This window comes from Harpia harpyja, chromosome 5 (assembly GCF_026419915.1).
Source record: "Harpia harpyja isolate bHarHar1 chromosome 5, bHarHar1 primary haplotype, whole genome shotgun sequence".
Lineage (NCBI taxonomy): Eukaryota > Metazoa > Chordata > Aves > Accipitriformes > Accipitridae > Harpia > Harpia harpyja.
The window spans coordinates 74,969,125-74,983,786 of NC_068944.1; the positions used below are offsets into that span (position 1 = coordinate 74,969,125).

Consider the following 14,662-nt stretch of genomic DNA (forward strand, 5'->3'; position numbering starts at 1 on the left):
TCAGAGTTGGTCACTCGTACTGTGACAGTAATTAGAAGTTCTGATTAGGGTTCTCATACTAAATACTTAGGCATATTTTTAAAGCATAAGTAATTGTTGCTTTTCATTAAAAGTGAGTAAAAAAAACCAAGCTTTTTTTTTTTTTAACTTGGAGAATTGCAGCCTTTATTAATTAAACCATAGAAAAGAATAACAGTTGATTCCTTAGCAACAAATGGCACCTGAGAAAATTAAACGACCGTGCTCATATACAGATGCTACAATTTCATTTCTGAACAAAAAACTAGCGTTGGTAAGGAAATACAAAAATTGTGGCTATCATAGGTTTGGTTTTTTTTTTTTTAAACTATGCTTCAAAGTTTTAAACAAACCTTTAAGTTAAGATATTGATCCACTGCATCAAGAGTGGAACACCAGAACACTACATTGGAAGTTTTAAGCTTCAACTCTATTACTCAATAAAACAATTTTAAATAGGAAATCTTAGGCCATCAGAATTTTTTGGTGTTTATGTGGGTGTGGGGGGGAATGGTTACGTAGACAGATTCAGCTGTTTTCAGACCTTCTCTGAAAAGGAATTTGAAGATAATTATAACAATGTAACTTACAATGCAATCATACAAATAAAAAGCTGTTCTATTCCCATCCCCTCAACCAACAGAAAAAAATAATTAAAGAGTTCTGTTTTAAATACCCCAAACCTGCACTTTTCCAGAACACCTAGGTGTGTGTCGTTGTGCCATATTTTTCCACCCCTTAACTCCATTTTCATGGATGCATAGTTTATTGGTATAATGAGCAGAATTCAACTTTCTGGCCACATTGTTGTCAACACATGCCACTTAACAGAGACTTTATGTTTATGAATCCAGCATATAACTACTTATATGGTGTGTGTGTTTGTTTTGTTTCCACAGCAGTATCTTAAACTCCTTTTTGAAAAAAAAAAAACAAAACCAAAAAAACAACAACAAAAAAACGCTGTGCCTTTTTGAAATGCATGCTCTAATACAATGATTTTTTAGTTGCTTTAATAGGAGTCTCCAACAAGCACATTACCCAGGCTGGGTATATTTAGTTCAATAAACAGAATTTAACAAGATAGACAAAATATATATCCCTTCTGATAACGTGTTCTTTTTTTCCCTCCCTAAGTACTTGCTGGATTATTTTTCAGCACCTGCCTTCTGACTAGCCTAAATACAAAAGTGAAAATTTCCTTATCTGTGCAAAACAGAATGTTGACATCTTTGAAACAGGCTCCCAAGAACGATGTAGCAGGTTATTCCCTGAGCTCTCTCCGCAACTTGAAAAGCAATGATTGTAAATACACCATCTTTTTAGTGACTTAGAAACCTAGTTGTTCATTTTGATTAAAGTAACTTTATATATCTTTATGCTAGCCTTCTCTAGCCTGCACAGGTAGACAAAACAAGCTGTATTTTGTTTGTTCTTCGATTAGAATTTCTTGTCACTGATTTGTCAATAAAATTCATGAAAAGTTTCAATTTAAGAACATTTGTTTTAAGATGATATGCAAACCAAATTTAGTCTTTTACAGCAGGGTCTCTCCTTTTTTACAAATAACAAGATACTTATTTCACTCCCATTTACCTATATGCAGGACTTCAGTGACATGTCAGATACAGAACTCAACAGTATCAAAGTAACTTGACAGAATACAGTCACAGTATAACTAAGACTTATCAATGTAATACTAATAAGAAATTGCAAGGTAAACTGGATCTGGAAACCAATTAAGAGTTTTCTGCTCCCAGCTTTTGGTTTTTTAAATGCCTGTGTAAGTTAAGACATACCCTCAACAAAATGAAGAATCTTGACCACAAATGAGAAAGGAAAAGGCACTACTATTCAAGATGGTCTCTACTTGTTTCTGAAAATTCTCAAGCAAATAAAGTATTTTAAACTTTTCATTCAAATGAAAGTTGTATACTTCAATGGTCAGATTGCAATAACAGTATTTTTATCATAAATTTCAACTGGAACAAGTATTCCTCTCCAGTCTTTGTAACTTAACTTGCAGGACTATCTATTAGAAGCCAAAAGATAGTTCATCTGAAGAGTCGCTTATACTACCATGCTATGACTACAAATAAAAGCACCGAGTTATCTTAATATGACACACATTCTCTTTACAATACAATACCCTCTTCCTCTCTGAAAGATGGCTTACCTTCCCTGTGGCAGTAAAATATTATTTACGCCTCCTAATTTGACATTTATTTTTAAGCAAAGGTTAGACAGAGTTTGCGGTGTTGTTCTTTGCACATTTTTCATCTGAACACACTGTGTAGCCATTCCCAGCACAGTGTCACCAACACGCTTCACTTCCGCTGCAAAACAAAGAAAAAACAAAATATTTGCATATTGCAAATCAAACAATGTAGGCGACATTAATTCAGTGACAATTAACTACACTTAAGAGTTTTAGCAGAGTGGTCATTAAGCTTAAAGAAACAAGAAAAAACCTAAAGCCCAAGCCCAACTCCAGCCTCCAATTAACCTCCTCCCAGTTCTGTACTGTTCCACCTACCAACTGCGCAGTAACTGGGTCCTAAATGTAACTAAAGGCACTGTTGCCTTATTTTAACAAAGATTTTTTTTTTAAAAATTACACTAATTGTAATTTTAGAATTAGTGTTTTATCATCAGCATGGAAAAACTTTTGGCTAATAAAGTAGGTAATGTGGATAATATTAGGGTGATGAGCTTTTGTTTCATTATTAAACACTGGACTAGTAACACAAACTTAATAGTAATGTGTTGAGTAATATTCAGCCAACCAGTTTATCAGTCCATCACTGCAAGTTAATCACTTGCATAAAAAGCGGCCAGTTTAGCAAAGGATGGCCCATAAAAACTCCAAAACAAACTCGTTAAGACCTGTACTATTCAAAAGGTTAAAACAAATCCTATTGTTACCAACGAAATTGAGACTTAAAGGCTTGAAGAGACCCATACTCTTACACTCAGGAAGAGAAGAAATTTAGGCTCCAAGACAGGGTCAGAGAAGATGAAACCCCCCCTTTGGTAACAGGAGAGGGAAAGGGGCTTTTTGAGGAGCAGAGTGAGAAGAGGAGAAAAGACAAGACAAGAGTATGGAAGAGCGCAGGGAGAAAATAAAGAGAGATGATTAGAGGGGGTAGAAAGAACTATAATTAAAGATAATGACAAGGAAAGCAGATGAGAGTGGTACCACATCCTCTCAGTGGTTAAGTAAAGAGTCCCCTTTTAATGCCAAGCAGGAAAGTGAAAATGTCATTTTGCACTGAATTTCTACTGAACAAATTAGAGACGAGCCACTTCCTTTGCAAGGCTGAATTCAAGGGGGGAAAAAAGGTACTATTTTGTTAAGATTCCTTTTTTAATCTCTCTTTTTATCTTATAGGAGATAATTTGGGGAAGAGAAAGTTAGGAAATTATTTTCTGCTGTATTAAATTGGTGAGAGTGAGGGATGGGATAAAACAAATCTGCAGCTGCTTGGTAGATCTGAGCCACTAGAGAAGAGAGTCCACGAAGCTATGGGAGAAAAACAGTGGCTGGTGCTGCAATTAGGCAAGGTAAGTGAAAAGAGGAGGAAGGCAGGATAGGAAAATGAACAGTCTTGCCTATAGGAAGAGCTAGTTAGAACCAAAATGCATGGTTACATGGTTCTTGAGGTCATTACTTCTTCAATCACTTGGAGTTTTTAGCACATAAATTACAGTAAGAACATTTTAATCCACTGCATATCAATTTCATCAATTTCACAAAAGCCCTGATTTAGCTTTCTCACTCACAAACTGCATCTCAAATGCAACCAACAGGAAGAATGTGGAAAAGCAAATTAAAAGCATAGACAAAAATAATAAAAAGAATATAAAACATCACGCAGCACAAGAAGAAGAATAAAATAATTTATAGCCCATTTCCTAAATGGAACTTATATAGTTAAACCAGAATCAAACTTCTCTCATTCAGATACTTCACAAAAAACACATGAAATTGTGACTGAAACACACATGCTCATGATTTGCACTTACTGACCATAGACTGGCGTTTTTCCTGGCAAAATTACTACAACAAGCTGCAGCCCAGTGTAAGTGTTCTTGAGATGTCTGAACATGGGCTCCACACTGTCAGCTCCCTGCGCATATTTACAGAAGCACGGCTGCCCCTGGATTGGCATTCCTGCATCTCTGGAAATTTTCCTCAGTTGTTCTGTAAAGGACCTAAAGGATGCAAATAGATTAGATTCTCACGTAGCAAAATCCACCTTGATTTTCGTTCTAATTTTTAACGTAACAATCCTGTTAAACTTGCAGAGTTGCACTGTCCAAAAACCTAGGAATTTACCCCAAATGCATCTTGAATTGACTGCGCCTATGTAGTCACTGAAGGAAGATGGGAAGATGAGGAAATACACTGTATAAATAACACCATTACTAAAAACTTCATTTCCAAAGCAAATTCCACCTTATTTGATATTTCTACAAGATACAGTATAAGCTACTTTTTGCAAAAACACTGCAATGATGATATTTTGGATAGCCCGCTCTACCATACTTCCATGTGGTGTCACAGTGCAGACTTATTGTCCTGGTTTCAGTTGGAATACAGTTAATTTTCTTCTTAGGAGCTGGTATAGTGCTGTGTTTTGGATTTAGGATGAGAATAATGTTGATAACACACTGATGTTTTAGGTGTTGCTAAGCAGTGTTTATACTAAATCAAGGACTTTTCAGCTTTCTATACTGCCCTGCCAGTGGAGGCTGGGAGTGCAAAAGAAACTAGGAGACAGGGCAGGGACAGCTGATACTAACGACCCAGAGGGCTACTCCATACCATATTATGTCATGCCCAGTATATAAACTGGGGGAAGTTGGCTGGGGGTACTGCAGCTCAGGGATCAACTGGGCATCAGTCAGCAGGTGGTGAACAACTGTATTGTACATCCCTTGTTTTGTATATTCTAGTAGTAGTAATTCCCTTCCTTTTCTGTCCTATTAAACTGTCTTTATCTTAACCCACGAGTTTTACTTCCCCCCCCCCGATTATCTCCCCATCCCACTGGGGGGGGTTGGGGAGTGAGCAAGCAGCTCCATGGTGCTTAATTGCCAGCTGGGGTTAAACCACAACACCTGTAGAGCAGAGTACTTGGTGCGGAAGGGACCAACATCCACACTACATGTGTTTCTGGGATTTTTTTGTCAAGAGTGGCTGTAGTCTGGTGGGGTGGGCTGAATGTCCATTATTGGCCGAAGCACATCCTCTAGTCCAGTTTTAGGGGGAAAAAAAAAAAATCCACATTGTACAGACTGCTCCTTGATGCAGAACATGGTATGGCAATCGGTGACCATCAAGGAGCATCACTTCAAATATGCACTCCTGATCCAAACTAAAAGACTAGTGCAGATGCACCCAGAGGTGTCCTTCTTTCTTCTTTGGCACTTGGTTTCATGACCAGCACAGTAAACATGATTCCAGGTAGCAATGCCTAACTGACATAAATGCTGACAAAGCCCCTTTTGTTATTTTGGAGTGGATGCCCCCATAGGTGTCTAAAAAGTTGCTTGTCTTCAAAGGGTGCCAGATAATAGAGTCTTACCCACTGAGAGGGTGTGAAGATTTAGTTTCTTCCAAACCTATTGTTAACTTTTATGAATCATAACAGTCTGTGAGCTTCAGACCTGCAGCTTGTGGCTTCTTGCAGAATATAGGCACATTAAGCATTTTCCCTGGCAAAACAGGCACTCACCACTGTAAGTAGAAAGAGTCAGTGGCAGAACATGCAAGTCTAAAACTGCAGAGGTTTTGAGCCTTTAGAAGTCCATCTCTAAGTGTGGTGTCTAAGAGGAAAGTTTCTCTCCCTGTTCTGGAGAGGTAAAGCAGGATGATTTTGAAGACTTTTAGGGATTTTGAAGGTGTTTACTCTGACTGATCTACAGTAGCCAAGTTCCAACTTGCTCAACAAGATGTAACAAGAGGCAACAAGATTCAACTGGATGCAGCCATATTCCTAGTATGAAGGAATCTCCTTTCACAGTAAGGAGAAACTCTAAGCCATCAAACAATATTATTTTGGCTCATTATGTTGAAGACTTCTGCCTCTCTCTCAAAACTGACTAACTTCTCCTATGCAGCATTTCCACTAGAAGCAACAGTGTGGAAGGGAAAATTCTCTGGCAGCGTAGTTCCTGCCATGTACCTGGAAAGAACAAGCCCCTAGCCTTACACAATGGGAAGAAAAGCAAAAGACAAGACTCCCACTGTTCACTCACAACTTGTTAGGGAAAAATTCCCGAGCTATTTGGCAAATTATCTAAAGGAACACTGTTATGGCAATACCATTACTATGAAAAATTTCTGTCTTGCATTCACCTTACAAAGGGCAGCTGAGTGACCTGCTAGGGCAGCTGTAAGAGCTGCACTTGCCCATGCATGAAGGGAAAGCAAATGCGTGCAAAAAAAGGAATTAAGACAATCCATCTACACAAGCATGCACACTTTCCCTGATCTGAGAATGATAGATATCACTTTCAACAATAGTCTTTTCAACAATCATGTTCCATCCAAATTTGAAAGTTTCATTCAAATGCTCAAAGTCAACAAAACAACTAGCCCTATTTATCTTGCAAATACAGCAACTTGCACATGATGGTAACTCCAGAGGGTAGAAAGTTTTAGACAAAAGTTGGATTGCTTTTTTAAATTTTCCTTTTCAATAAGTTCTGCACAAATAAATCTATTGTGTAACGAGGAAAAGAACCTAAGATGACATACATGTTAGCTTTCACTCTTGACAAACAGTGATAAACACCCATCAATTACCTCATTTCAGTCATCTTAAACTCTGTCCTAAGGCCTCACTGGTCAGAAACCTGCCATATAGCATAAAACGCTTTTGGTAAGCCTGATTTGGAGGATTTCACGATGGTAGTGTTGAAATCATATTGGCATCATTCAAAACACAGAGACAGAACTTCAAAAGCATTGTTAAAGATGTACTGCCATATGTTAAACAACGAAATATACATTCTAAATAAATAAATAAATGAAATTATGTTATTTCCATACATAATAAATAATAAAATCACCATTTTATGAAACACACTTACTTCAGATGAACTTCAGTGCATTGGCGCTGGGGAGCAAAGCACGCGATTGCCCAAACCTTTATTTCAATTCCAGTGTGAAACTGTTTATTCCTCATGTCCCAGACTCCCTGAACTGGTGTAGCAATTGCTTTATTCTGGAAGTGGAAGGAAAAAAAACCACAAAACCAAAACACTAATGCAAAAATTGATTCATGCTAACAAAAATCAGTTATGCTTCCACTTCCCTCCAACTAGCAGGCTATTTATATTCTCAGGTCTTTCTCTCCACTGTTCAAACATCTATCCTATCTTATAAACATCATTCTATCACTGTAGCAAGACAGCTTGCTAGCCAGGTGAAAAATAAAGCTCATAAAAAATAAAGCTCATATTATTCTTTTTTATTGTTGATAGTTTCCTTTGGTTGTATAAATCAGCAGCAGAGAGAAATTACATATGGGTAGTAAGTCAGATTCATGCTTGGTATGTAATGTTAACAAGAACGTACATTTCTACAGTGACTTTACAACCACTCAGTGAACTTTCCAAAAGCAACTTAAGTATTATCAGTATTTTACACATCACTAAGTAGAGGCAAATAGTGGTTCGATGTCACTCACACAACTCTGGAAAAAATGTGAACAAGCTGACAAAAGATGATCAGCTATTCAACTTTGACCTGCGCAACACTTTTTTTTCCTCCCATCAAGCAGACGTTACTGTGATGGGTTATTTAGAGGACAAGGGATATAATAAGATGACTAAAGTAATTCTGGTGATGTTAATTACCTTAATAAGTATTAGTATCCCGTAGATGTTTTAGACAAGTTACCACGATGTCTGCCTTCTCATTTAGCAGCAACAGCTAAGATTTATAGGAATTTTTCAGGACACACACACAAATTTGGCAATTTATTTTGCAGAGTTGTGTCTGCTGAAGGCAGTACCTCCCCCACTCCGACTTTCCATCATTCACCTGCCATTAAGCTCTTGTTCCCCCTGTTCCCCTGCTGCCAGAACAGTCCATGAGAGCACTCTCCCAAATCAGGATCAGGCAAAGACAGCTGGGTTATCTTAACCTGTCAGTGAAGGAAGGTTTGAGCTAATCTGCCCAATTTTGTCTGAAGAGCTTTAGGTAAAAGATGCAAGAACCTTTCCCATTGCGGGTTTACGGAGGTAGCAACCCGATTTGTGCATAGGGACAGAAATATCATCAGAAGCCTCCACAAATTAAGTTATCCCAGCTACCAAAGCTTTCATCTTGCATAAAAATAAGACACATTATATAACTGATAGAAAAATCCTTTTCTCAAGCTTTTTTTAAAAGACAGTAGGAAGATTATGTCAGAAAGACCATCTGAAAAGCCATTGTAAAGAAAAAACCTGTGAGTAAATACTCCAACAGGAAGACATGGCTCTAGAGAAAAACATGTTGACAAAGATAATACCTTAAGATAGCTGTCCTAAACACAGCTGCTCCACCCAGGACACTCAAAACCAACCAGAAGTTCAGGAAGATTTGAGAGTTAAGGGAGGAAAATATGAACAGTAATAATTGAAGTTGTCTCTGTTCTTCTCCACACACATTGATTTAAACCACTATTGGCAGGTTTCCTCTTGCAATACACAATAAAACAGTGTGCAAAGGAAAAATACACAAATTTTTCTCTGAAGTTTACATAAATGCACTTTTAACCTAGCTTTACTTTTGGAAATAAAGAAACAATTGAGGGACATGCAAAATGGCCAGTACATTTAAGGACTTTCAAAACTTACATGTAAGTTCTAAACATTACACCTGTGATGACTTTATCCCACTACATCCAACATCATTAATTTAAAACAACCATATTACAGAAGTTATCACAGCTGGTAATGGAAGCTATCACAGATTGTACAGTATCTGTTCAACATACCCTGCCTCCATAGAGGATTGAAGGAGGCTGTAGAACTCTGCCGGTCACATCTGTCATTTCATCTTTGACCATTATTCCAAATTCACGAACATAAGGGTCGGTATTAAAACTGGCACTCCGCATCTGAAATTAAAAGGAATTAGGTATTTCTTGCAGAAAAAAGAAGTTCTTTTTATGAGATCTAAAACTTTCTGGGATAAACCATATTTGGGCACATACCCCTTATATATGGGTGATGCCACACATCCAGAGCCTCTGTTAATTCCACTTAAATGGAATTGCCTCAAAATTTGAAATAAAGCACCAAAAAACCCACTTGAAAACCTTTTGTGAGAATGTATTTCTCTGATTAATGGAGAAAGGCTTATAGAAACATGCTTGTAACCTGTGTGTAGTGCACAAACTATTCAGTATCTGCTAATGGCAAGAGAAAAATTAAGTCCATTACTATGCTTCACTCATCTTCAACAGAACACTCACCAATTTGCTAATCTCTTCTTGACGGTCAGGTGCTGATCTGGCAGTTGCTCGAATCATAGTGGAAGTTTGATTGTCAGTGAGTTTCTTTATGCATCTTTGTCCTGCCACTATGTTACACACCTAAAATATCCCCGCACAAAGGAAGTTAAAAAACACAATGCAACTGGTTTTTGGTTTGGGTGGTCCCCCCCCGCCCCCCGTTGCTGCACTACTCAGTTACTAAAGTTGGCTACTCAAAAAACAGTTTGTCAACATTTGAGCCTTTTCACCTCTAACCCCGTTCCCAGAACACAGTATTAGCTAAAAGTTTACTTGCCTCCAGAGGAAGGTATGTGTGTTTCTGCTCCTGTCCAACTTGTAAACATGGAAGGTGAGGATAGCGTAAAACTAATTTGTGCCTGTCCTTAAAATACTGAGCTACAGTGCATTCAACTGTTTGTCCATTCTCCTGCTGAAGTGGGAATCTATTGGAAATCAAATATGAAAATAAGCCATTACTTTATGTAGAATACTTTCCCACACTTGCTCAATACACTCGGCACAAGTTAAGCTCACTCATGATTTAAGCTAGCTTGCTGAAATGATGTAAATGTACTTCTATAATTAAGACTCTACCATTGGCACTACCATGTGTCTTCTAACAGTACCACAGAAGGCTATTTCTCTAACATTGGTAATACCTGAAGCTGTAACTTAAGTTTCCTAAGAGTGGGTGCCTTCGAGACAAAGACTAATGTTTTCTGCTTATTTGAGAGACTTGCAGTACTACATTTTATGATATGCCACGCACAGAAAATAGTAAGCCTACTCTAAGAGTTGCAAAACCAATTATTGCTTCAGAAATGCATTTCTGTCTGTACATTACAAGCATATCTCCATATATTCACACACATTTGCATATACTTACATCAAGGTGGCACAAATATTGTCTTTTCATTAATATAATACATCACTGAAAGAGCATGAAACAAAGCCCAAACAATTAAATACCAGATTTAGATACTGATCAGTTATCATCTTGTATAAAAGCTGGTATCAGTTTTGTTCCTTATATTACTTTCTTAAAAATGGGAATGAATACCTCCATATTCAAGCTATCTGCAAATCTCTGGTTAGTGATTAAAAATAAACATTTTTTCCAGAGGAGAAATAGATTGGTAATAAGATTAGAAATCTGATCCCAGTTGGCACTACTTTTCTACTCAACAGTTCTGGGAAACACTACCCTACCAAAAGGGCTCCCTTTTCTTCCAATGTTGAAGAAATCCGTAAATGAAAAAACAAACAAACAAACTAACCAAACCCCACAGAGTTAAAACAAAGTGATTTGTTCAAATATCATGACATTCATTATAGAATAAAAATAGAACAAAAAGAACAGCAAAATTGGGAAAACACTTTGAGATGTATTTTAAAAGTGTTGACCAAAGAAAGTATCATTTTTCAGGACAACTTTTCCTATGTCAGTAAGGCAGGCAAGATACTTTTCCAGCCTGAGATTAAACATAAGCTTAAAAAGAAGCAAAATACTTTACGTTTGGTGACTTGCTGGTCGTCTGGTGACATTGCACACTCTGTACTTCCTTTTCATTTGTCCACAGTGTGTTATCTCCACCTTTAGACCTAAAAATTGGAAAACACGTATCACCGATTCTTCCAAATCGACATGTCAGCCCCCTAAAATGCTACACAAGGCCCCTTAAACTATGCAGTAAAAGTAGTCACTATGTAGCACGTTCTCCAAGCACCACAGGTTATACCAGACAGAACTCAAAAAAACAATTTATAGTCTTAAAATTCAAAAACCCTGAGCTTCAGCCAAAGTTCCACAAAGAATTTTAGAGACAAGATGAAACCCAAAAGCCCCAAGAGTTTGCAGATGAAGTTGAACGCATTGAGTGAATTCCAATTCTGTACCTCTAAGGAAGTCCAGGATGGCGGAAGGAGAAAAAGGGCACACAACCTCCTCGAAACAAAAAGCTTGTTTATACTTTATGTCTAAACATACGGTGTCTGTGAGACCTCCAACTATTGAAAGCAACCCTCAACTAATGAACTGGGGCAGCAGAGGGGGAAAATACCCATACAGCCTCTAGGAGCCCATGGGAATGAGGCCATAGGGCTTTATTCTTCCTGAAGACAAACATCTGTTGCAAACCCCACCGGCACAAAAGCCAAGCCCACCTGAAAGCCAGTAACTTCTAGAAGAACAAATTATCCACCCCAAACCAGCACAACAGCTACCTGTGAAGAAGTGTTTCTAATTTACCATTACCCACAAATACAAGCTTGAATGCAGCATTTTCATTTATATTACTTTCATGCTCAAGCAGAAACAGATGTATGTGGACTCGGAATAGGAAAGACGGGGCTGTAGAGAAAAATTCCTTATGTACCTGCACGTGTATATAAACTCAGGCTGCTGCTGAATAAGAGTGTGTATTTCCCCTATCTGTCAAAGGCACTAATAACTTGCCAAACATACTACTCTCTCCACATCATTTATTACGGCTCAAAGTGCCATCTATTATAAAACCTTCAATAAATATCAAGTTTTCATTGATACCTCTGAAATCTGTATCACAGTATTTTTATTAAAAGATAAACTGTTACCTCAATACCTCAATTTACAACTAGCTTTGCTGCAAATTTAAGATGACTTCTTCTATCTGAAGAATGAAAATCCTCACAGAAAAAAAATGACAATAGCAGCCAGCAATTCAGTGCCCCATTATTTTTTCCAAAACATTTACAACCAGTACAAACTCAGGATTTATTTATACTTTTCTTCCTAACAGAATTCTAGTTGGGCAAAGGTGATTTTGTGGACATTTTGTGGAAATAAGGAAGCTGCGTGATAGATTTATGGAGTTTGTTTTTCTTTTTTAATTTGCTTGCTTTCTATCTAGCATATCATGAAGGAAAGACCTCGATTTTCCAGAAGAAACCTTCAGTGAACAAAACCAGTAATATTCCTCCCTCCTGCTCTTTGATTCAGTCATTACGTATTAGAATAATTGTAGTTTACTTCCAGGACAGTAAATGTATGGAATATACCTAAGCATGCAAAAACACATTGCTAAATTATTGGTAAAATCCGGAATATGAAAATCTTGACATTAGCAATTGGAAAAATGCAAGATCAGGTAATTTTAAAAAAAACTTAAATCCCAGTCTTTGTAAACAATTTGAGATCATCAAATTAGGAACTAGAGTATCTTCGTCATGGAACCAGGACTGGCACTACCAGGTCGTTTCAAAAGTAAAAAATATGAAATTTTTCTATTTCTAACTGTTAACTCATATTTAGAGATGGAGGTACTTTAAGAAGAGTAAAGCACTACAGTATATATAACTGCTAAATACAATAAAGCACTATTCATTTGGGAAGATAAATTGGTTTTAAGGAGACTGACATAGTAAGGGATGCTGCTCTACATGCTAAAAAGAGAAGATCTCAGTAGTACTTCTACACTGAAATGTTCCCAGATGCCAACACACACCAGTAACTTTGACATGACACAATCAAGTGGTGGTGAGGCACAAAAAAAAAAAAAAAAAAAAAGGTATGTCAAGAGAACCTATTCTTAAATGAGGAGAAGCTTGTACAAATCACAAGCCAGTAACTAATCTCACTAAAACAAATCATCATCCATCTGCTAGGAAGTTTTAGTTCAGCCCATCACTTAAGAGTAAAACATATCATCTTCATTGTTTCACTAAAGCCCTTTCATTAAGGGCAAAGCTAATTAAACTACCCTCTATTTGCCACAGGCAAAATGCACACACACATATAGTTACCACAGATTCCTGAATATGTGATAATTTACTTATGTGTATACCTGAGCCCTAAATGTGGCTGGTTGAATAAATAAACTCACTTAACTCTCTGTACTAGTGACACATCAAATCTAAAGCCACGTGCTTCCCTAAAGTGACCCAACTTTGCTTATATTCACAAAGTGACTCTGTCAAGCTACAGAGATTAACCGTAGTAAGAAAAAAGGACCAGCAGACTGAAACATAACATTGATCAGTAGAATTCTGAAAGTCTTGAAATACATGTAAGTAATAAAATGATTCTTGCCTCTTAGTTTTGATTTAAAAAAAAAAAAAAAAAAAAAAGAAAAGGTATGTGCACTGTTTGTTGTGATAGCTGTCTCCCAATAAGGCAACTGCTATAGAAAACATTTTGAACATGTAGTGGTAACATATCATCAGACAGAATAAAGCAGTTTTATGTAATTCAATTATTACCTTTTATTTCTTTGGTAAACTTTACCCTTTGGGAATCTGTCAGAGGTTTTTGTTGTTCTTCAATACTTTTGAAGTCCAAAACTTCACATACAAACTCGATAACTGGCTGTGCTTTGTAAAATGCTGTTGCAGATACTGTGGACAAAAACGTTAATGTTGTAATACAACAATACTGAGGAAATTTCTAAGAAATCCAACAAATGGAACTATATTTTTGCCTTTCCATTGAAAGAGAAAGAAGGAACAAGAAAAGATTTTTATAGGACCTACCATCGATATTTAACATCATTTTCCATAATGAAGGTCTGACTGATTGATGGAAGCCAAACCAAACTTCTCTGCCACCCCCCAATGGATTTGAGCACCCTTCTGATGCTGTAAAAAAAGATCGCCCCACAGGAGTATATCTGCAAGAAAGAAAATTAATTCAGATCATAAAACTAAAGCAAAAAAAAAATTGCAGTAAAGACATAACTAATGCAAATTCCTATTCACAAAAGCACAGAAATGTCAGTGTTTCAAATTACCAATAATCTGAGATTCCTGTCAGGACTCAGGTTACACATCTCAAAATCCAGCTAGTTACAGTAAGAAATTGGCTACTACTCATGTTTGTTTAAATTTATTTTCAGTATACTCCTTACTATACCTACTAATTCAAACAAAAAGCATCAATAACTTTTTTTTGTACTCTATTAAAAATTCAGCTATGCTTCAGTAAGAAAATAATTTAAAAACTCTGCTATTAAAACAACAATGTAATAATCTCTCCCTTTACTTGTGCATAGCTGCCTCTGAAATCCATGGAAACTTTGCATGGGTAAACAACTGACATATTTTTGATGCCTCTTTCATCTTGGTAATTCAGTACTGCACACTTAATATCAAACTAATCAAAACCAGCGCCAATG

The 14,662-nt window shown here is 36.9% G+C and overlaps 1 protein-coding gene across 1 annotated transcript in view; it reads right to left on the reverse strand.

The window, feature by feature from the left end:
* Nucleotides 1–14,662, reverse strand: part of AGO2 (argonaute RISC catalytic component 2) — a 68,793-nt gene that overhangs the window by 22,391 nt on the left and 31,740 nt on the right. Inside the window, exons 5-13 of the mRNA XM_052787697.1 lie at nt 14,022–14,158; nt 13,752–13,886; nt 11,030–11,117; nt 9,811–9,958; nt 9,495–9,614; nt 9,015–9,137; nt 7,120–7,253; nt 4,049–4,233; nt 2,195–2,354 (exon numbers count right to left, since the gene is read on the reverse strand). Coding sequence (XP_052643657.1) covers nt 2,195–2,354; nt 4,049–4,233; nt 7,120–7,253; nt 9,015–9,137; nt 9,495–9,614; nt 9,811–9,958; nt 11,030–11,117; nt 13,752–13,886; nt 14,022–14,158 — 1,230 coding nt within the window. The remainder of the gene's footprint in view (nt 1–2,194; nt 2,355–4,048; nt 4,234–7,119; nt 7,254–9,014; nt 9,138–9,494; nt 9,615–9,810; nt 9,959–11,029; nt 11,118–13,751; nt 13,887–14,021; nt 14,159–14,662) is intronic.